General features: G+C 39.4%; 2 protein-coding genes across 2 annotated transcripts; one reads left to right on the forward strand and one right to left on the reverse strand.

Moving 5' to 3' along the window:
* The first annotated feature begins 308 nt into the window (after nucleotides 1–308).
* Nucleotides 309–6769, forward strand: mep1a.2 (meprin A, alpha (PABA peptide hydrolase), tandem duplicate 2). Its single transcript, XM_055044539.1, has 14 exons — nucleotides 309–422; nucleotides 521–545; nucleotides 626–679; nucleotides 774–811; nucleotides 894–969; nucleotides 1054–1171; nucleotides 1323–1498; nucleotides 2607–2828; nucleotides 2982–3128; nucleotides 3241–3456; nucleotides 3576–4022; nucleotides 4262–4435; nucleotides 4518–4722; nucleotides 6167–6769. Exons 1-14 carry the CDS (start codon nucleotides 360–362, stop codon nucleotides 6327–6329), a joined length of 2124 nt encoding a protein of 707 aa, XP_054900514.1. The 5' UTR covers nucleotides 309–359; the 3' UTR covers nucleotides 6330–6769.
* A 239-nt stretch (nucleotides 6770–7008) lies between these two features.
* On the reverse strand, nucleotides 7009–20105 carry adgrf3b (adhesion G protein-coupled receptor F3b). The gene is made up of 18 exons (XM_055044528.1): nucleotides 19951–20105; nucleotides 17922–17979; nucleotides 17781–17793; nucleotides 17444–17581; nucleotides 16553–16705; nucleotides 16343–16404; nucleotides 16202–16260; nucleotides 15505–15635; nucleotides 14377–14607; nucleotides 13585–13806; nucleotides 13362–13496; nucleotides 13072–13274; nucleotides 12621–12806; nucleotides 10928–12238; nucleotides 9070–9111; nucleotides 8865–8894; nucleotides 8686–8768; nucleotides 7009–7372 (listed from the first exon to the last, which is right to left on the reverse strand). The coding sequence occupies exons 2-17, from the start codon at nucleotides 17970–17972 to the stop codon at nucleotides 8691–8693; spliced, it is 3045 nt and encodes a 1014-aa protein (XP_054900503.1). The 5' UTR covers nucleotides 17973–17979; nucleotides 19951–20105; the 3' UTR covers nucleotides 7009–7372; nucleotides 8686–8690.
* Nucleotides 20106–20560: the final 455 nt, after the last annotated feature.

Below are 20560 nucleotides of genomic sequence, written 5' to 3' on the forward strand. Positions count from 1 at the left end.
GGGGCTAATTTTTTTTTGTTACAAAGTTTCAGTGCAGACAAGAAGTTGCTGCTTTGGTTCAAAATTTTATGAGACAAAAGTAGGAATCAGCTTTCTAACACTCAAAGCAAAACCCCAAGCAGCTTTGTGGTCGACAAAAATCTTCGTATCTCTGTATCTCACTGTGACCGTCACTATCTGCACATCTGCAGTTCATAGCTTACAGATTATGGCTGTTATCACCGCTACATGCCATGTCAGCTTTAAAAGCTATACAAAAAAGTTACTCATTAAAAATAACAACCCTGATCAAAGTTCCTCCTCGGCTGCTTTTTTGACTGACATGTTTATACAGTCAGAGATGCGTGTTTCTGTTCAACATGGCACCTGAAGGCAGACTGAAGAAAATTGCCGTTCTGATCGGCGTTTTTGTCATTTTAAAGGTAAGTCGCGTTAATAAATCTCACTTTTCTGTACAAAGTTGAAAGTAAAGTTCTGGCTGAGCGTTTTGGATTGAGAAGACCTTCTCGTTGTGCTTTAGGTGCAGGCTGCTCCGGCAATAACTGGTTGGTGTCTAATCGTCCACATTGAATCAGGGATTTTGTTGGCTACTTTTTGGGGGTCTAACACTGACTTTATCCTGTAGATGGCGAAGCAGATGCCGGTGAACTTAGGGATGACATTCTTGAAATCAACAGAGGTATTCTGTGTTGATTTTCTCTGCGCTGATGTGGTCTGAATGACTTCCACGACCTACTAAACACACAACTTTCATTTTACTGCCCACATTGCAGGGTTGACGCATCTGTTTGAGGGAGACATTGCTGTCAATGTAAGTGAACGGAGAAGGGTGTGTAGAAAGTGTTTTTGTCTAGAAGTCAAACACTGACTTTTTCTTGCACTGTGTCCTGTAGCCAAAAAGAAACGCCATACTTGATGAAACAAGAAGATGGACCTTCCCCATACCTTACATCCTAACTGATTCCTTAGGTTTGCACACGTCACGCAAATTGTCATAATTTGGCAAAACACACAAGGACACAAATTCCTTTTTTCTTTTTCTTTCTGATTTAGATCTGAACGCTAAGGGTGTCATTCTTCAAGCGTTTGAGGAATACCGCTTGAGATCCTGCGTGGATTTCAAACCCTATGAGGGAGAATCCACCTACATCTCCTTCGTCAAGCTCTCCGGGTGAGAGACGAGCTTTGCAGCTAGCTTAACTTTTATGGGCCAGTCATTAAGGAACACACAGACACCAAAGGCGCTCATTTGCCCAATAAGCGAAGTAAAACTCAACCGAACCAGAAGCGTTTACTTACTGCTCCCTCTGTAAACCGCGCAGTTGTTGGTCTTACGTCGGAGACGACGGGACAGGCCAGAACGTGTCCATTGGCGCCCGGTGCGACACCAAGGCTATCGTGGAGCACGAGCTTCTCCACGCGCTGGGCTTCTACCACGAGCAGTCCCGTTCAGACCGAGACGACTACGTCAAAATCTGGTGGGACGAAATTGAAGAAGGTGGGTGGAAAACAAATATCCGCTTTGGTACATAAATATTCAGTTTTGACCAGACTGTCCCCAATTACTAATTCCCGCTATGGACTTGAGAACTGAAATAAAGCTTCTTATTGACACGGAAAATGAATTTATTGAAAGCACAATGTCATTTGTTTCACCTGGAAAGTGTTTTGCAATTGACCCTTCTGTGCTCTGGTAGCCAGATGGGTTTGCAGTACTGTAGTGTGTATGAAGCGTGTAATGTTCAACGTGGCAAAGCAGAATAATAAAAGACATTAAGCAACTAAAAAGTGAACTTCATTCGCAATAATACTAAACCAAAAGTGTAATTGTGGCATACTGTAATCACACTACTACGGTAATATATAAAGTATGCAATGCCAACAAACTGAAACTACATTCTAAATATATTTTAAATGTAATTCAATCACAAAAATGGTACACTCAAAATATCAAGCGCGTTTATGTTACATAAAAAGCAATATACTTAGAGTATACTAAGTGTAACTTAAGTTGTTCCAAAAAAGAATGTGAAAGTACACTTAGTACACTTTAAATTGTGCTTTGATACAATTTAAATACTATTAAAATACACTAAGCACAAAATTAGTTGTTCCAAAATGTCACACTTTTAGTTAATCAATTCAGTGTAACTTAACATACTTTTAGCATAAAAAAGTGTGCTAAAATTTAACATATTTAGTATATTTATTTTTCACCAGGGCGTAATTGAAACCCAAGAAATTTGAAATGCTTGGGTGATTTTAAAGTTCCAGTTTATCTGTGGTGCCAAATGTCACCTCAAATACAATTTTTTAAAAATAAGTCAAAGATGGAATGTTAATTTAAACACACTTGTCCATACCATTGTGCGTCTATATCTTTCAGAGTAGAAAAAACTAAAAAGAAAAATACCTTTTTTGTGTGCACTTGATTATCACAAATTAGACATTTAGTTTGTGGGCATATTTTTTAATAGCTTTCAAAAATGTATTAAATATTACTTCGACATATGGAAATGCTGCATTATGTGTGTTATGGTAGATTTTCTACAGTTATCTACTCATCTTACATTCATGTCGGTGATAATGTCGCTCTGTCCTTATAGGGAAGGGGCACAATTTCAACAAATATGAAGATGACTTCATCACAGACCTGAACACACCATACGATTATGAGTCCATCATGCACTACAGACCGTTTTCCTTTAATAAGAATGAAAGCATCCCCACAATTACAACCACCATACCGTATTTTAACAATGTCATTGGTCAGCGGCTGGACTTCAGCGAAGTAGACATCACCAGGCTTAACCGCATGTATGACTGTGGTGGGTATTTCTACTTTATTACTTTATCACCCATTACAGATTTGCTTTTGTTTTTGTTTTTTTTCTTTTAAAAGAAAACACCAGTTCTCCAAGGTATTGAGAATTTTTGTCTTTATTAAGATTCCATTTTGTTTGATATCAAACATGTTTCAGCTGAGACACATACTCTGTTGGATCAGTGCTCTTTTGAGCTCATAAACATCTGTGGAATGATCCAGAATGAGGACGACAACGCAAACTGGGTCCAGACGCTGAGCAGCCCAAGCGACGGGGATCATACCCTGGAGGGACGTTGTAGAGGTACTGCGGAGGTTTCATAGTCATAAAGAAAATCTTAAACAAAACAACAACAAAAAACTCTCACAAGTGATACAGCAACATTTGTCATTTACTGAAGCGTGATCTCTTTCAGATTCTGGCTACTTTATGAAGTTCGACACTTCTTCTGGTGCAGTGGGCAGCAGCGCCCTGCTGGAGTCACGCATCCTCTACCCAAAGAGAAGTCAACAGTGTCTCCAGTTCTTCTATAAGATGACCGGAGCAGCCGGAGACAAACTGGTGATCTGGATCAGAAGTGATGATGGGACAGGAGCTGTGAACACCATCAGAAAGATCTACACTGTCACAGGTGTGTTCCCTTAAAAATGAACTTGCGTTAAATTAGGAAGGCCTTGTGACTGGGATTGACAGATGACTAATAAAAGTAATCAAAGGATTAATAACTACTTGTTCACGTTTGTTTCTTAGGCGACGGGGATGATGCCTGGAAAATTGCTAAGGTGACTCTTAGAATGTCCAAAAAGTTCCGTTACGTCTTCCAAGGAATCAGAGGATCGGCCGGCTCCTCGGGCACCATCTTAATCGACGACATCACTCTCACTGAGACTGTCTGTCCCAGTCTCGTCTGGCAAATCCGCAACTTCACAGGCGTTCTCACCACAACTCCAGTCAACACGCCTGTAAGGAGCAAATGCGTTTATAGTGCGGAGGGCTATTCGTTTGGAGTCAGTCTCTACCCGAATGGAAGAGAGAGTAGCTACCCGGATTACGTCGGCGCTGCGTTGCATCTCTGCAGTGGGGAAAATGACGGAGTGATGCAGTGGCCAGCAGAAAACAGGCAGGCCACCATTGTAGCGCTGGATCAGGACCCAGATGTCACACTGAGGATGTCTTCCACAAGAAGCTTCACCACAGGTAGGCAGAGATAGGCAATGCTCAATGTACTGCTGGTTCATGACTCTCCAAACAAGTCAGAAATGTGTTTATCTGATGAGCTGTGCTTTCACAACTTTTAGCAATTTGTCATCGCACTAATTGACCTTCACTCTTGTTTTGTTCTTTCAAAGAATTTGTGGTCCAACATTAATAAAGCATGGAGATTTTCTGAGTAGTCTAACCTGGATTTACTTTTCCTTACCAATTTTTCCACTTAGACAATAACACCCGCTGGGACAAACCGACCCCCACGTCTGGTGCAGTCTGGGACGAGAGCTGCCAGTGCTACCGGGGTCAAGATTACGGCTGGACCACATTCATATCCCACAACCAACTACAGCGGAGGAGCTTCCTCAAGAATGATGACCTCATCATAACTGCTGACTTCAATGGTTAGGATCCAAAATGCACTTTTCTTCTGAGGTGTATATTTCTGACACGTCTAAGATGTTTATCAAAATGTCATTCCAACAGATTTGACCCACCTGATCAAGACTGAAGTACCAGTGGAGCGCTCTGTACAAGGCAGAGGCCTCCCGGACAAGAAGGAAGGCCCTGAGGTGGAAATGGAACAGGAAGTGCCAAAGCACAGGGAGCCACGTGCCACCGACCTCTGCCGTCCTAACCCCTGCCTGAACGGAGGCGTGTGTGTGGAGGCTGCAGGCAAAGCCTCGTGCAGGTTTGTGCTTTCATGTTGGATAGGTACGACATCCATGTTCCTGCAGCTGTATTTTGTTCCCATTCATTTACCTACAGAAGAGGATTAGGGCTACCCAAAAGCATAAAAAGTCAAATCTGATTTTAAGCAGAATCAGAATTGTTGAGGTTGTTTAAGTACCATGGGCTAAATCTGGTCTTAGTGCAAATCTTGTAACAAGGAAGAAACTGTTACATGATTATTTTCATAAATGTTGCATGTTACTGTTTACATCCAAAAATTTCTCGGCTGAATACATTACAGTGCAAACAATTGTCTTCATTAGTTTTAAAGTGAAAAAAAGAGAATTCTTGATTGGATACCAATCCACTAACACAGGACCAGTGTGGACCTATAGGACTTTTTCAAATTTGACATGATCACAAATCTATGACATTATATTAGATTAAAACATTTGTACGGGTGCTGTGGTGGTGCCGGGGCAAAGCACAACCCACATATGGATACCTAAGACCTCGACATGGCCACTGCAGGTTCGTATACCGCCTTGGCGATATTTGCTGCGTGGCTTCCCCCTTTCTCATCACCCTGTCTCCTGTCTGACCACTTTCCAATAAAGGCAATTAGAGCCTGCAAAACCTTTAAAAAAACTGTATGACACTTGAATATGTTTAGAAATTCCCATTTGATTCAGATGAGTTAGAGCAGGATTGATTCTAAAAAAAAAAAAAAGAAACAGGAGTGGTTTTTGAGAACTGAATGTCTAAAGAAGCTTGATCTGTTTCCACATGATCATTTTATAGGTTGACTTTAAACAAATTCAAGGTATTTTTGTTTCTCTGTTGCCACAACAACTTGTCTGTTACTCTTACCAACCCGATATGCAAAACTGGTATAATGTCCACAGTGTAGTCTTATTTATCTTGCATTCACACCAGTCCTGTTTATTTGCAAAGTCTGGTTCTTTTGGGGAGGTTTGAATTGAACTCTGATACGATCCAGAAAAAAGAAAACTCTGCTCCACCTCGGTCTCTGTCCAACGCCCCTTGGTATTTACCCAAAAAGCAAGGCATTCTGGGAAAATACAACCAAACAAACCCTTGAGTGTAAAGGGAGAAATGGCTGGAGATCTTTTGCCAATGACAGAAGACAAAATCTGATGCCATTCTGTTTCTGTTTAGAAAGTTGCATTTGTGTCTTATTTAGGGATTTTTGACTAATTTGCAGTTATTGGTACAGCGCTACCAGAGGTGAGAGGTGAGAAAGTTTTTCAGTGTTTGGTTCATTCAACAGCAGCGCTTGAACCACACCAGTTGAAAATATAACAAATGTTGGGACTTTAGTCCCGAATCGAACCAGGTCTACTGGACTATCAGGTGTGAAAACACCTTCAGTGATGGCAGTTCAAGGTAGAAGAGGAGAAAGCATTAACATATGAACAGAAGCGTCTTGTCTCTCTCCTCAGATGTGCAACAACTCAGGCCACCTTCTACTCTGGCCCGAGGTGTGAGGAAGTGAAAATAGACAGAGGCATCCTGGGAGCTCTCATCGGCGGTGCGGCGGGAACTGTGGTTCTAACGCTGGCCATCTTCACTGTCATCAGGAGAGCTCACACTAATCAGTTTTAAAATGTACAGGTTCTCGTTTAGCACAACAAAAGGTTGGACCACTGCTGGTTCAATCTTTAAACATACGGAAATGTCTTACGTTAAAAAAATTATCTCTTCCATTATTACTAGAGTCGCTTAAAGACAGGAAAACCCTGAGAACACTGATACAAATGGATAATTTAGCAGAAGTGGATTCAAAACACTCATTTGGTGTACAACTGGTAAAAAAAGTTAATTTCTGTTGCAATATAAGCTTTATTCATTCATCCATTTTCTTACACCCTTGTCCCTATTGGGGTCGGGAAGTGCTAGTGCCTATCTCTGGGCGAGAGGCGGGGCACACCCTGGACAGGTCGCCAGTCTGTCGCAGATATAGGCTTTAATTAACTAAATTACTTTAATAATATTATTCATGTTGTCCCGGTGTCAGATTCAGCGAATAAAAATGTATGATGGCACTTGAGTTTCTAAACATCTTTATTTCACTATAACTTCTAATACATACAGCAATATACAAATAGTGTTTACAGCTTGTAGTTCACCAAACTATATAAATAAATTTTTTTTAAATAAACCGATCACAAACAGACTTGATAAAATTGTGCTTTGTTCTATATACATGGGTTTGGAACAGAATGCAAAAAATTGCATGAAGTTGCTATTTGCACTGAGAAGCATAAAGTTTACAGTTAAACAGTCATTGTTCACTATTTGCATTTTTCAATTAGAATTCTAATAACTAAAAGCTCCACATTGACCCCAAACCTAAAAATAAATATTGGTTATTTAAATGTGTTGCTTGTCTCATTGGTCAGTAACACATATGGAATGTACTTCTACAGTATACATATGCATCATTTTGGAAATGTCACCCACTCACTGCTAATTATCATTAGTCTTCTACTTGACTGGTTTTTGATTATGTTCTTAAAGGAACCAGCTACACATTTGGAACAGTCTACGGATCAAAATCTACCACATTGCAAACGTCAAGAAGTGTTCTCTCCTGGGTCACGGTGGCGCTGTGGTCACCAGAGCTGCTCTTTCTGTTTCCACTGTTTCTGTGGCACACAAATAGCAACATTTGAAAAAATTTTTTGGTAACTCTTAAAGACAAAAAAACTTGCATGTGGTACTGATTGTATTATTGTTTCAAGATCAGACTGGATAGCTAGCAAAAAGATGAAGTTCTTAACTCATTTATAACCAAATAAAGAAGAGATGGTACCAGGGTAACCTAAGGAAAAGTTGTGGACTATGTCTTTAAAGTTGATTTAGCGCCCAGATGCTACACGTCCCAGCGCTGTCCCTCCTCCTTCCGGTTGGTCCAACCAGACAAGCGAGTCAGCAGCACTGTAGTTTCCATCGCTCTGGTGTTTACTGTGCCACTTTATTTTCTTAACCAAAGATCACCCCCATGAGCCACATAATATAGTCTTTTAATATGGTACATGCTGAGCAGGCTGACCAATGCAAATCAAGTTCTCCAGAAAAACGGTATGTGATATCATAAAAAAAAAACATGCAAGCCTGTCGTCTCCACTGTCTGTGTAAGGTTGCAAAATGTTGGATGATAGAGTTTTATTTAATCAAGTTTTTATTAACTGTCGTGGTTCACCTTGGCTTCTATGTCACAAACCAGTCCTACCTTTCAATGTTTTTCATGTCCACTGAAACTTAATTTGGTGTGAATTATTAATGTTTTGAAGGCTAAATGCAAGTTTTAAACGGAACGTGAAGCTTTCAAGTTACATTTCAAAATGGTGTTAGTTAAAATCAACGAGCCAAGGATGTGTACAAATTTTTACACCGGTGTAGGCGTAGAAGGAGGACATTCATGAAGGTAAAGGAGAAAATGTAACATTTGAGACATAAGCATTTAAATGTGTATTGGTTTTTATATTTCATAAACATATTGAAATACAGCAGAAGACAAATTCATATATGATGCGTACAAAATGTTATCTCAAAAATTTTGAAAGTATGAAGTAAATGTCGGTATGATTGGGGTTAAGATTTAATGCGTAAACTGACCTGAAGTACCTAAACATACTCTTCTTGTAAAACCTTAGTTCATCAACAGGTGTTGGGGCCATGATATTAGAGATGACTTCATGTAGTCCAACATCATAGCACTTCCCCTAAAAACTGTACAGCAGGGACTAAACATGATGGTTGTGTTACCATTTAAAGACCCACAACTTTGAAACGGGGATAAACTGGAATCACCATATGGATCAGTGAAGCAGACTGTCATTTCATCAACACTTTGAATAGTTCCACTTATACCATTCTCCTAACCCTTACATTCAGTAACATTAGTTTTTAATCTCAAATTGAAAGTCAATAATAGACAATGTATAGGAGATCTTACCTTCATCATTTGTCTTTTGTGTAGAGTGTAGATGAACTATTAGTCAGTTTCTTGGCACTATCAGTGTCTCGTCCAGTTTTTACCTGAGGAAAGACCCCCCCAAAACAACATGATTTCTTCTGGTTGTTTCCATCAAATCATAGCTTAAAGTAATCCAGTTGAATAACTATCACACTTACCATTATGATTCTAATCACTTCCTGCCTCACCTGGGGATAACATAAACAGAATGATGGTAAAAATCATTTTTTTGCACAGGGGATGTGGTAAAACTTAACATATGATGACTTTTGAGTCACTGGTTTTATTTTTTGATTTCATTTCATCTTTATGTTTTCAATAAATTAAGAAGTACAGCGCAAAGAGTCTAAAAGACAAACTTACCTTCTGCTCTCCCACACAACCTGTTAGCAGAATGAAAAGGCCCTGAAAGAGACAAAAGCATATTTTACAAGACTTCTATCTGGTGCCACTACCTTCAAAACTAATCCTGTATTTTTTGCTTTCTTCTCTGTCACTTAGCCTATAGATTCCACTGTGTCCATAACACACTCGCTGTCTTCTACCTTCTGACAATGCAGACGTTTTACAATAGTGAAGTAAAATGTTCCCTGTTGTCTGACTGTAAAATCTGCCTCACTCTTCCTGAGTGTCAAGTTAAAAATGGTTTGTAATCACAAAATGAGCTGCCCCTTACGTTTTCCCCATTTCAACTAGACATAATTAATGAATGATTGATATGATCATTAATTCAGGTCAAAGCTTAGTTGAAAGACCTTTTTACTAAATTTCTATCGTCACTTTTGGGGGCTTGTTACAGCTATCTGCGTTCTGTATATCATCTTTGTAATATTAGCCTACCTTAGAAAAGTTCTCAAAACTATGAGATAGTGAGGACATATCTGATCCACTGTCCTCTTCAGATGAGAGTCTATTATATTCTATTTGGAAATATCCAAGTAACGCTGGGTCAGAATTTAAGAAAGCTGAATCACATTGTGTTTGAGCAAAGCTCAGCACTGGCTTAATGGTGCGCAACATTTTTATTTGAATCGTGTCAGAATAAATTTTAAAGTCATTCTGGAAAAAGATGAAATTTTAATATTTGCGCTTTTACCATCTGCTGCACGTTGCTTGTATTCAAAAGCTGTTTCCGAAATGTTATTTTCGTCTCCTTGTGAATATAGTGGCTCACTGTTTGCTGATTTGCTTATTTACCATCAGATTACAGAAGATACGTAGAGTTCTGACTTCATCAGTATGAATGTCATGTTTACTTGACTCTTAGCTATTCATTGAAGACATTCTTCACTTGAGATGAGTCAATAACACAACATACATCTTTAATGTTTCTGAAAACAGTTAAATGTTAAGGTTCTAATTTAATATGGAGTTTTTTCTAATCCATAAAATGTTTATCTTGAAAATATTTCACTTGTCTGTGTGGACAGCTGCAAATTTCAGCCTCCTACACCTCTTTGTTGAGTTTATAGTAGGCCTGTCTTTCAGTCTGTGGTTATGTCACTGACGTTGGACTTACAATGGAACGAAAAGGCTTACATATAACATTTTTCAAATGGATCTTGTTTATATTTATCAATATGAGTTTATGTATACTACTGACTGCAAGTTTGTCTGAATTGCCTCAAGACAAAAATTAGCCAAACTTATAAAGTTTGGGTTGATAACTGTTGCGCAAAATACGCAAGCACCAAAAGGCCTTCTGTGTCAGGACAAGATCGCTGGTGGTTTTTAATAATGAATTATCATTAACAGCGCCCTCGTTCGGATCGGCACTTCTGTCTTCGCAGTGTCAGGGCCAAACATTAGCAGTTGGGTAAAATAAAAAACTTCAACAGAGTGTATGCCTCCAGCAAGAAATCATTCCTCAAAAGCCGAAGGTCAAGCAGTTCTGTCCGAAGCAAAGCCAAGAACAAGGAGCTGGTTTTTACCAAACTAGCAACTCCCTGTTGTTCTGTCAACTGGGAGAAAAGCATTCATGGCTTTAGGTACAACCAAAATTGTTGTGGACCTTCTCTATCATGTTATTATTTGCATCAGATTTTGTGTTTTGTGCTCACATATTAGCCATGGGGTGTATTATTTATGTGTTGCTTTCAACCCCTCCCTCGCCCGTGATTTGTTGATTTCTTTCAGTTGATCATAAGGTGTACGAAGTGTGTGAATGTCATGGATTGACACGTTGATGTGAAAGAGGCTTGTGAGTTGCATAGTAAATTACCTGGAAAGAATTGAGGATGGTGAAGGCATACTCGAAGACGTCATACAAGGGACCTTTCTCCAGCATGAGTAAAGCAAACCCAATGATCCACGTTACTCCAAAGACTGGAGCTAGAAAGACGATCACTTTGAGAATGCTCTTGGCTGTTTCCTTGTCATCTGATTTGCTGCTGTCTGGTACAGAGGTCTTCACCAAGGTGACAATGACAACCACCATGGAGAAGAGATTTGACAAAAGAATGGTGCCCACAGGGAGAAGAAATGCGTGAATGGAGCCCTCCAACAGCCGGTCATATGTTAACCAACAGGTCTTTGTACTGTAGTAGTCCTGTTCTTTGTATTTGTAATACACATAGCTGGTTCCCACTAGTGCAATTGGTAAAACATAGCCTAAAATGCTGGAGAGGTACATAAAGACTCTTTTCCTGACCGGGCTGAAAACAAAGATGAGTTGGTGGACGAGCATCACGCTCAGACAAAGCATCCAGCAGAACATCGCCAGGTAAAACAGGTGCTTGCAGACGGTGAAGGTGAAGCACAAGGTATCGGAGAGCTTTTTGGGATCAGTCGAAGCCAAGAAGCTGCAGTCTGCGAGCAGGCGGAACACGGCAATGTTCACCACGGCTGTGTGACGGAAATGAGACAGGTTCGACTTTGTCACAGCCGACCACACCAAGGATTCGACGAAAAGAAAGATGAGCAGGGAGAAAACAGACACACCCAGTCCAATGTTTGTGATCATGTCAAGGATCGAAGAATCCTTGAAGTCGCCACTTTTGGACATGAGGACGGAGAAGGAAGTGAGGTGGTTGCATTCACAGAGTGTTTGGTTGTCCTCGGTGATGTTGGCAATACAGCCTTCGCTGGACCAGTCTTTGTTACGTGTATCCCAGAAGACACAGAGACGTTCTGTGGCAGTTGGTTGCTCGTCGGGGAAGAACATTTTAATCTTAACATCTGAATCAGTGTTGCCTACGAGGGTGGCTGACAGCAATATGCTGCTGCGATTTTTGCCTGGAAAGTTGTTGTTTTTCAATTTTTCCATCAGATTCTTCACGCCCATGGTTTTCATTGTTCCATTGGTCTTGTTCAAATTCACATCAATGCCAAAAACAGACATGCTGCAGTCATCACTTGAGCAGAATTTGAGCTCCAGGTTTGTACTGTTGAAACCCTCACTGGTGTTGATCTTGATGTTCTTCACCAAATCCTCCACATTGGAAAGGTAGTTTGCAGACATGTCTTGACGGATTGTGTCATTTACCTCACTCCAGTTTGAGTTGACCATATTGCTGGCTGCATCAATTAAATCCTGTAAGATATTAAGACAACACACATGCACTTTCTGTGGTAATCATGTTAGGTCATTCTCAGTTTGAGAGTAACATAAAAATGGTAGCTGAAATTAACTCATATTTCTGATTGTATGACTAAGTTGGAATTAATCTAATTTTTGATCCATGTGGCTCACAAGACAACTGATGAACTCTTTAAAGTGAGTATTGTCTAAATGATATTTAATTGTAGATACTAGCTACTTTATGTCATCATTTTGAAGATTATATTTTTTACTAAAAACTATGTGCATTCTTTGGCAATCTCAAAAATATAGTGTTTTCTATATTATGTATGTAGAACAACCTTGGTGTTGTTTTACACTGAAACTGAATTATATCAACAGTAAATGATCTTACAGGCAACACATCCTCATCCAAATCGATGTTGTTTGAAGCGTTGGCCATCAATCCTATAATGCCAATGGAAGCACCAATGTCAGCAATGTCAGCAGAGCCATTGGAGCTTAAACTAGAGCTGTTCTTGACTCCTTCAAATATGTCCTTAGCCACTTCCTGTGTGGCTCCAAGTCCAGTCAGAAATTTCTAGAAAAAACATGAAGAGCAATGGACAAGCAAATATTAGTACATAAATCTTGCAGACATTTTTCTTTTGCGTCCTTAGTGATGAAAACATAAAGGAAGGCGTTACTGCTCAATATCTTCAATCCTGACAGAGGCTTATAGTTCAGCAATTTGCAAACATGGTTGGTTGATATTTTGAAAGTCTAATAAAATGCATATGCATTCAATCATGTCTTCTCTTTGACTAGATAAGTGTGACATTCTGCGTGGGTAAATCCAAACTCACGTTAGCTGCGTCTGTAACTTTGCTCAGCTCCTCACTGATGCATTTGGAGAAAACCTCTTGCCATTTTCCATCCTGGGCACACGTACGTGACTTGTACCCTACCCTACCTGGTGGACAAGTCTGATTAAACAATGTCACTCCACCCGGAGTTTTTAGCCACTTCTCGTCATTGAGAGTCTCTTCTTTGCAGAATATTGCAGTTTCTTGAGAAAAAAAGAATGAATGTCAGTCAAAGTAACGGCAAGTTAGAAGTATTGTGTCATCTGTGTCAGGTTGAATGGATTCAATACCACGAAACACGGGGATTTCCACATGTGCAGACTTTTCCTGAGATATGCTGTTTTTAAAAGTGATGTTCACAATTTGTCGGTCTTTGTAGACACAATTCAGGTTATGCTTGACTTCGAAACTCTGGTTATTAATTGCTGCAACACACAGATTGATGTTTTTGTCAGGAAGCTGATTTAAGTTGAAGAATAGTAAATGCCCAAAAAAACTGTAGAATTCTCTTACCACTTCCCGTTATTTCGCCACCATTGTATTTCCAAAAGTATGTGTATGACTCATCAGACTTTGGGATAGTTGCTGTGACAGTTACAGAAGGAATCCCGGTAGAACAATCTACAATCAGAGGGCTAAACTTCATGGTAATCACATCTGGCAGGAGAACTACTTTTATGGGAACGCTGGCAGTGTGTCTGATTGTTCCATAAGTAAATCCACACTCATATATACCTGATGGGAACACACAGATACATTTCAAGGTTTTACTTTTTCTCTTTCAAATGATTGCATACATAGCTTGAGAAAATTTGGTTTGAGCCACACTTAAGCATAAAATGGTACTTTATGCTTTTGTAATCTAACTGGTAATGGTAAAAATGACAGGGCACCATAGGGATGTTTTGAGGCTAATCTGAATTGGATTCATTAAAGCGTCGAAATATTTCATCAACCTTGACCATAGACTTTTCTGCTTGCACATGTTTTTCTTTAACTACATCAAGAGATGCTGCTTTCCCAATTTTGTTACCCTTCACTGCCTGTGTGTCTCTAGAAATCAGGTGAACAGGCAGCAGGAGAGACTGAAGTGAAATAATACTGCAGGTCCAGACTGTGTGATCCTGTGTGAACCACCTGTCTGGGATTCTCAAGCATTTCTTTAACATGACGTTTATTTTCCCTTTATAAAGTCTAATTACATAGTAATTACATACAATACACACTAAATTTAGTCTCATCTTATATATCAAAGCTGGTTTCAGTTAAACATTAAGATAATCCAGATAAGGTTGGTATACTTACCTGTCCAGGCACCTGTTGCTTTAGTTACATTAAGTGTCAGACAGGATTTGTATTCTTCATTGACACAGTCTGTGGAAATTATGGTCAAACTGCCTTTGCTGACCGAAAAGCGCTCAAATGGTCTACTTAGGTTCCACCCAGCGCTGCCTGTGGGTTCCTTCATTTTGCAGGTAAGATCAATTTGGCCCTCATACTTCACTTGAGTGCTTCCCCCAGAGATGTGTACCATTTCTATGTCACAATAGAAGACAGAAAGATCAGTCAGATCAATAGACCAGAAATAATTCCAATCTTTGGTTTACAACCCCCAAAAAGTGCCTCTGCCATGCAGCGTTTGGCCTGAGTAATCAAGAAACAAATGACATATATAAATTAACAACTGCTTATGGACATTATAGAAAGCTTTTAAGAAAATAACTACAGACATAGTTAATCGGTTGAGATGTGAGAACTTTCAAAATAACCACACATGCTAGAAATCATTTTCACACTTCGGCCTTGTCCACATGTAGCCAGATACCTGGGAAAAGTAACACATTTTCACTCGCTTTGGCCTTTCGTCCACACAGAAACTAAAAGTTATTTACAAAAACCCAGACCAAAGTGGAGAATTGAAAAAGAGTCGCGGTCTGATGCATTATAGTCTGCAACAAGTAATGGAGTCAATAAGTCCACATACTTGCTTTGGCATGATTCCCAATTAACACCATTTTGTGTTTTATTAACTTTATATTTCTGTTGCAAAACTGAAATATGAAGTTTTGTTTTGTAGTTTTGAACTACTATTTAAAAGCACTTTAACCTACATATCTTTCCACACAAACAAACATCCTGGCGCCAGGGCTAATTCCTAACAGGACGACTTGGATGTTTTGAAGCAATTTGATTGGCCGACACAGGTCTTAGCTTTGTGCTGCACTGCCCCCTATGGGTTTGGCATGTTCAAAATAATGCTAAGGGCTGGATTTATGCAGCTTCACGTGAATGAAGACGTTTTCCTGTAACCAATGCAGAATTTTTTGAAAAGTTTTTTTTTTTTTTCATGAAGACATGCCTACGTGTGTACAAGGCCTGAAAGTGACACCACACCACATGGAATATGAAAATGAAACTGTGAAATTTACTGACGTTTAGTGTCGACGTAAATCGGGGCCGATGACAGGTTGGCAGTCAGACCATTCAGAATCTGCTGAAACTTGACTTGGTCTAATCTGACATAGACAAGCATCTCAAACTCAGCAATGGGCGGCTGCAACGAACTGCAGAGGATATGGAGAACATAATGGATAAAAGTAAACATGTCTGTGAATAGAAACAGCTTATTTTTTGGCAGAGAAACACAACTTCAAGGCACATAGTGCTTACATGGTGTCTATGTGCTTACAAAACACATTCAGTATAATTATTTCCTTCCTTCCTTCGCGTCCTTTTAATCTTGTCTCATTCATATTTGTACTGCCTTCCATCAATCATTGCCTTCCCTCCCTGCCATCATTCCTTCTGTTTTTCTTCCCATTCTTGCTTCCTCTCTTTTAGTCGGTCTGTGTCTTTTTTTTTATGGTTGCAAAATTCTATAATTAAACATGAGCACAGTGAAATGATCTGCAATTAGTTTGTAATGAGCTTCTGACTTTTAGAGTTAACTAAAGATGTGAAAAGACAGCTCTGCAAATCTGAGTCTGAAAGTGAGTCTACTGCACACTTTCACCACTGTACACTCTGTGTACAGTGGTTAAAAGTACAGTGATCAAACTCAAGGAAAATTGTCTCGTGATATGGGTCGTGTTGTATTTTCAGCGAAACGACAACATCCAGGTGTCCAGACCTCGGCGCAGTGATATTCAAGGATCCCACGCCATTCATCATCCTCAGCCCTTTTTCAAGCTTAAAACAGAGAGAAGAGAGCAGTTCTAGCACTTAGCTGAATGTAGAATGAACCTCTTCTAATGACAAGAGCGACACATACCATCGTGGTTTGCACAGAAGTCCAGGACCCCGAAGTCAGCTGTACGGATCCATTGATGATAACTTCCAGCAAATTACAAAAATGAGAAAAAACAAGTTTTGATGCAAAATCAAAGCATATGCAAAGGGTAGCATGGTTCAAATCCTTTGGACCTCCAAGGTTGCTGGCCAATTTTCAAAAATGGTCAGAAAGGCTTTGGCGGACCCTTACCGTTGAATTTCTCAACGCAGATGGATGCAGCCTGGGACACATTTTTCAGACATGGAGCTTCGGTACAGCAGCTGTAGTTGTAGCAGACCTCGTCACTCCAGGCGTAGCCGGTGGAGCAGTTGCAGCTGTATTCCTCTCCAACAACCAGGCATTCTAGAGAGTGAGGCAAAAAATAGATTTCCCTTACCAAAGGTGCGAGAACATCAGCTTAGAGCACATGTCAAATCCTTTGAGAAAAAGTTTGAGTAATTTCATGATGTCCTGCATTGTTCACATTTTTACAAATGTACAATTTGGTAAAATTGAAAGATTCAAAGACTCAAAAAGGAAAGAATAAAGTGAAAAAATAAAAAAGCCGAAACACTGAGTTCCTCTAAATCAGGGGAGTCAAACTCATTTTCATTTTGCCGGTGCAAACTGAAAATGGTCTCTTCTGTTTTGTTGTGCTGTGTTTTTATCATGTCCATCAATTTGAACTTCCTTGTTGCAGAAATGTGCTACACATATAAATTTGGCTGGACTTGTTGACGAGAATTGGGTCAGTTTCTGCTTCCGCTTTGACTTCTCAGGATCAGGATCAGGAAATCACTCAGACTCATTCGGAGGCATCAGGGGCTGCAAACGTGGCTGAATGCAGCAGGAGTTCCTGAACAAAGTGTGACCCACTTTAACACGCCGCCCAATGAGGACCGCCTGGCCGTCTCCGCATCAGGGTTTTGAACTTTTAATATTCGGTCCAATGGGTAAAATAAACGTAAAACTAAATAAAAAATAGTCTTTCACTCCAAACAGACAGTACTTTCCTAAACCAGTAATTCAACAAGCTCCCGTCTGTCCACTGACTTCATTGTATGAGAACTCAAAGGGGAAAGCATTGTTCAGATAGAATACCTGCGACCAGCTCGCTGCTGGAGATCGTCACTGTGGTTCCGTCCACATTGAGGGAAGTGGATGAGTTCCAACTCGCCAGGATGCTCGCTGACGTCAGCGTGACGTTGCTCTCCACCATCAGCTCCGCAACGTAGATGTCTTGATAAAACGGGAAGAAGAGTTGACAAGCACAGGTAGAATGCAGTTTACCGTCCTGATTAACGTAACAGATTGACAGCCTATTCTTTTTGGAATGACATAAATTATACAGTGAACACAGAGAGGTCTTGAGTCATAGTGTTTGTGAAAAATGTGTTTTTTTTTTTGCCCGTCTCCACTGTGCTGTCAACTCTCTCACCTTGCGAGAAAACCTACAAAGGCAAAAAAAAAGAAAACGCCACAGTTAGTATCTGTGTCAACTTGACTTGGGCTTACATTGTTTTCATGAGCAACACAGTGCAGGACATAAAGTTGGAGAAGGAAGGAAGGTTGTCTCTACCTGGCACATGCTCAGGGCGCCGACCAGAAAAAGAATATGTTTGGTCCACATTGTTCCTCTGATGGGAAGAGAAAGACAAAAGATTTCAAAAATGTTCCAAGATCTTCCTGTCCTGTCAAACACTGCAGTTTGTACAAGAACATACTGTACATACAGTATGTAACCGACTACATTTAAAAAAACAAAGTCCTTGGCATTCACAAAGACAATAAAGGCGTTCTCCTGAAATATCCCAGTACAGAGAGCAATTAATAATTTTCAAAAGTAGCCTCAACTTCAGTTTTACTTCAAAGTTACTCTGACAAGCCTCGGCGCGTTGGAATTATGTATGTGGGGGTTTTCCAAAGAAAAAATAAAAACAAGAAAAGTGCAAATCTCCTGTAGTATTTTCCCTTCCTGACTGCAGCCAGAGGAGCAGGCGAAACCACATTCAAATGAGCAAATATGAAATACATAATGACTAAACGCTGATCTTCTCTACATCCAAAGAAGTCGAAATGTGAAAATATCAAAGACAAATGTGAATTAAAAATATATATAAATGTGTCTCCTCACTTCTGATTAACCCACCTGGGTCATTCTGTAGATTTTGCATTTTTCCAGTTTCATATTTATAAGGCCCGCTTCCACTCTTTCAGACGCCTTAAAAAAATTCTACGTTTTTTTTCCCCTCCTCTCATTCACTGAAGGTTTGAACACACTGTATGCAGCAATTTCATCTCTTGCTTGATCTCTGTTTTTTAGTTTCAGAGAAATAAAGATGATTTTTCTGTCCCTCCCCCCTACCCAACCTTGGAATACATGCTGCTTTAAATTAACCCATTTAGTTAAAAACATATTTATGGTACCTTGCTTTAGTAGACAAAGATTCCCAAGGATTTAAAGTATTGACTATATATTCTGTTTTAAAGCTACAACTCTGTTCATGTGTCCTAGGGGCCCAAAAATCATGTTGTAAATGTAAAAATGTCTTACAAATGAAAACATGGTCGTAATAATACAAGCATTAATATGAGGGTCTTTCTTTTAGCCCTTCTTCTGATACAGTATCATCTCAATTTGTACTTTCTCTGAAGGAGGAAACTTATTTGTGTGTTTTATTCTAAAATAGTTCTTCTGAGTCACTTTATAAAAGCTTTCACAAATAAAAAGCACAACTAAAATCATTTGCATTATAAATTGCCGTCAAAAGCATGTATTTGTGACTTGTGAATTTTTAAGTTGTTGTGTAAATCCCGATTAAAATAAATGTTATGTCATAGCATTGATCTATGACACAAAAATATAGATAAACGCAAAAGATTTTCTGCTTTCAAAACAGTTTTGAAAAGCATAAACGTTATATGTAGCTATATGGTTTTTTTTTTCTATTTCAGGTTGTGTGGTGAGTATTTTCCTAAGCAAGCATGTTTGCATTACTTTGCATCTGAGTTCTGAATGTCAGTAAACTGGTGCTTTGTTTTTTTTTTTTTTTTTTTTTTTTTTCTGATACAGGAAACTGCTAAATTCTGCCCGCAGTAGCAGTCGTAAAAAAATTTATTAAAAAACCCCAGCGCAGTGAAACATCTACACGCAGCACATCCTTTGACCACAACATTTTCCTGTTGGGTGATGCATTCCTGCGCCTCAACGTTTCTGAAATCTGTTCCATGGCACAAGTTATTTATTTAATTTTTTGTGTGTGACATCACTTCTTCAGTTATTTTTAAAAATAAAAGCTTTGAAACAAGTACAGTAAATAATATCTTCTATAAAAAACCAAACAATATTCATATAAATTTATGCTCTCAGAACATGATATATCTTGTAGCAGCTTTATCCCAGTTATTTGAAGAAAAAAGAACATTAGCTGCTACAGGTCAAAGCGCATTAAACCAAATTACATGTTCGTTAAAAAACTTGAACAAGTGATCAAGCATAAAAATGTGTTTTGATATTGCTATGCATATTAAATTGAATGTTCACTCAGATAAAAAAAAAAAGGAAAAATGCTGCAAAGTCATTCAACTGAATCTGAAGCAACTCTTACCTTTGCTTGTTTGCTACCACTGTCTTGCAGAAAACCCAGCTATGAAATGTTCTGACTTTATCTAACTCAGTGAGGATGTCGTCCCATGTCCACCAGCAGCTGATCAGCGATCAGAATCCCAGGAAGTGTGCATATTCGTCTCTAACGCTGGCTTATGCTGAGCAGGGTGGTGCTGTTTTTATGGGAGGGGGTGGGGAAGTTGGACACAGCAGCTTTCTGTAAGCGGCTCATTTGCATCCGTGGCTCGTCTCCAGTCCAGCCGGGCTGCTCAGGGCAGGACAAGTGTCTTCAGGTTTTCCATGGACATTTGTCTACCAAATCAAGTCGTCTCCTTCAGGAGGTCGTCTTGGGGTGACTGAGGTTTGTTTCTTAAGACGACCGCATGACACCTTGTTATCAAAAATAGAGAGAGAGAGAGAAAAACACATTTTCCCACATTTTTCATTTCTTGAAAAGGTTACCCTTTGTTCCATGTCAGAGAAAACAAAAACTCAAGTTTGAATGATTTTTTTCTTTTTAAATATTATTATGTTTTTATTGCAGTTGTATGTGACTCAGCATTGTGCAATCGTGAAGTCGGAGACAAATTGGGGAATTATTTTGCAAACTG

This window comes from Poeciliopsis prolifica, unplaced genomic scaffold (genome assembly GCF_027474105.1).
Source record: "Poeciliopsis prolifica strain line A6 unplaced genomic scaffold, Auburn_PproV2 SCAFFOLD020, whole genome shotgun sequence".
Taxonomy (NCBI): domain Eukaryota; kingdom Metazoa; phylum Chordata; class Actinopteri; order Cyprinodontiformes; family Poeciliidae; genus Poeciliopsis; species Poeciliopsis prolifica.

What these genes read in the sequence shown, in the direction of transcription:
- mep1a.2 (XM_055044539.1), top strand. Translation starts at nt 360, where the DNA reads ATGGCACCTGAAGGCAGACTGAAGAAAATTGCCGTTCTGATCGGCGTT. An exon ending in CATCCTAACTGATTCCTTAG is followed by an intron (nt 970 to 1,053) that starts GTTTGCACACGT and finishes TTTCTGATTTAG; the next exon opens with ATCTGAACGCTAAGGGTGTC. An exon ending in GCAGGCAAAGCCTCGTGCAG is followed by an intron (nt 4,723 to 6,166) that starts GTTTGTGCTTTC and finishes CTCTCTCCTCAG; the next exon opens with ATGTGCAACAACTCAGGCCA.
- adgrf3b (XM_055044528.1), bottom strand. Translation starts at nt 17,972, where the DNA reads ATGTGGACCAAACATATTCTTTTTCTGGTCGGCGCCCTGAGCATGTGC. An exon ending in AAGTTACAGACGCAGCTAAC is followed by an intron (nt 12,807 to 13,071) that starts GTGAGTTTGGAT and finishes TGTTTTTTCTAG; the next exon opens with AAATTTCTGACTGGACTTGG. An exon ending in AAGTGATTAGAATCATAATG is followed by an intron (nt 8,769 to 8,864) that starts GTAAGTGTGATA and finishes GTCTTTCCTCAG; the next exon opens with GTAAAAACTGGACGAGACAC.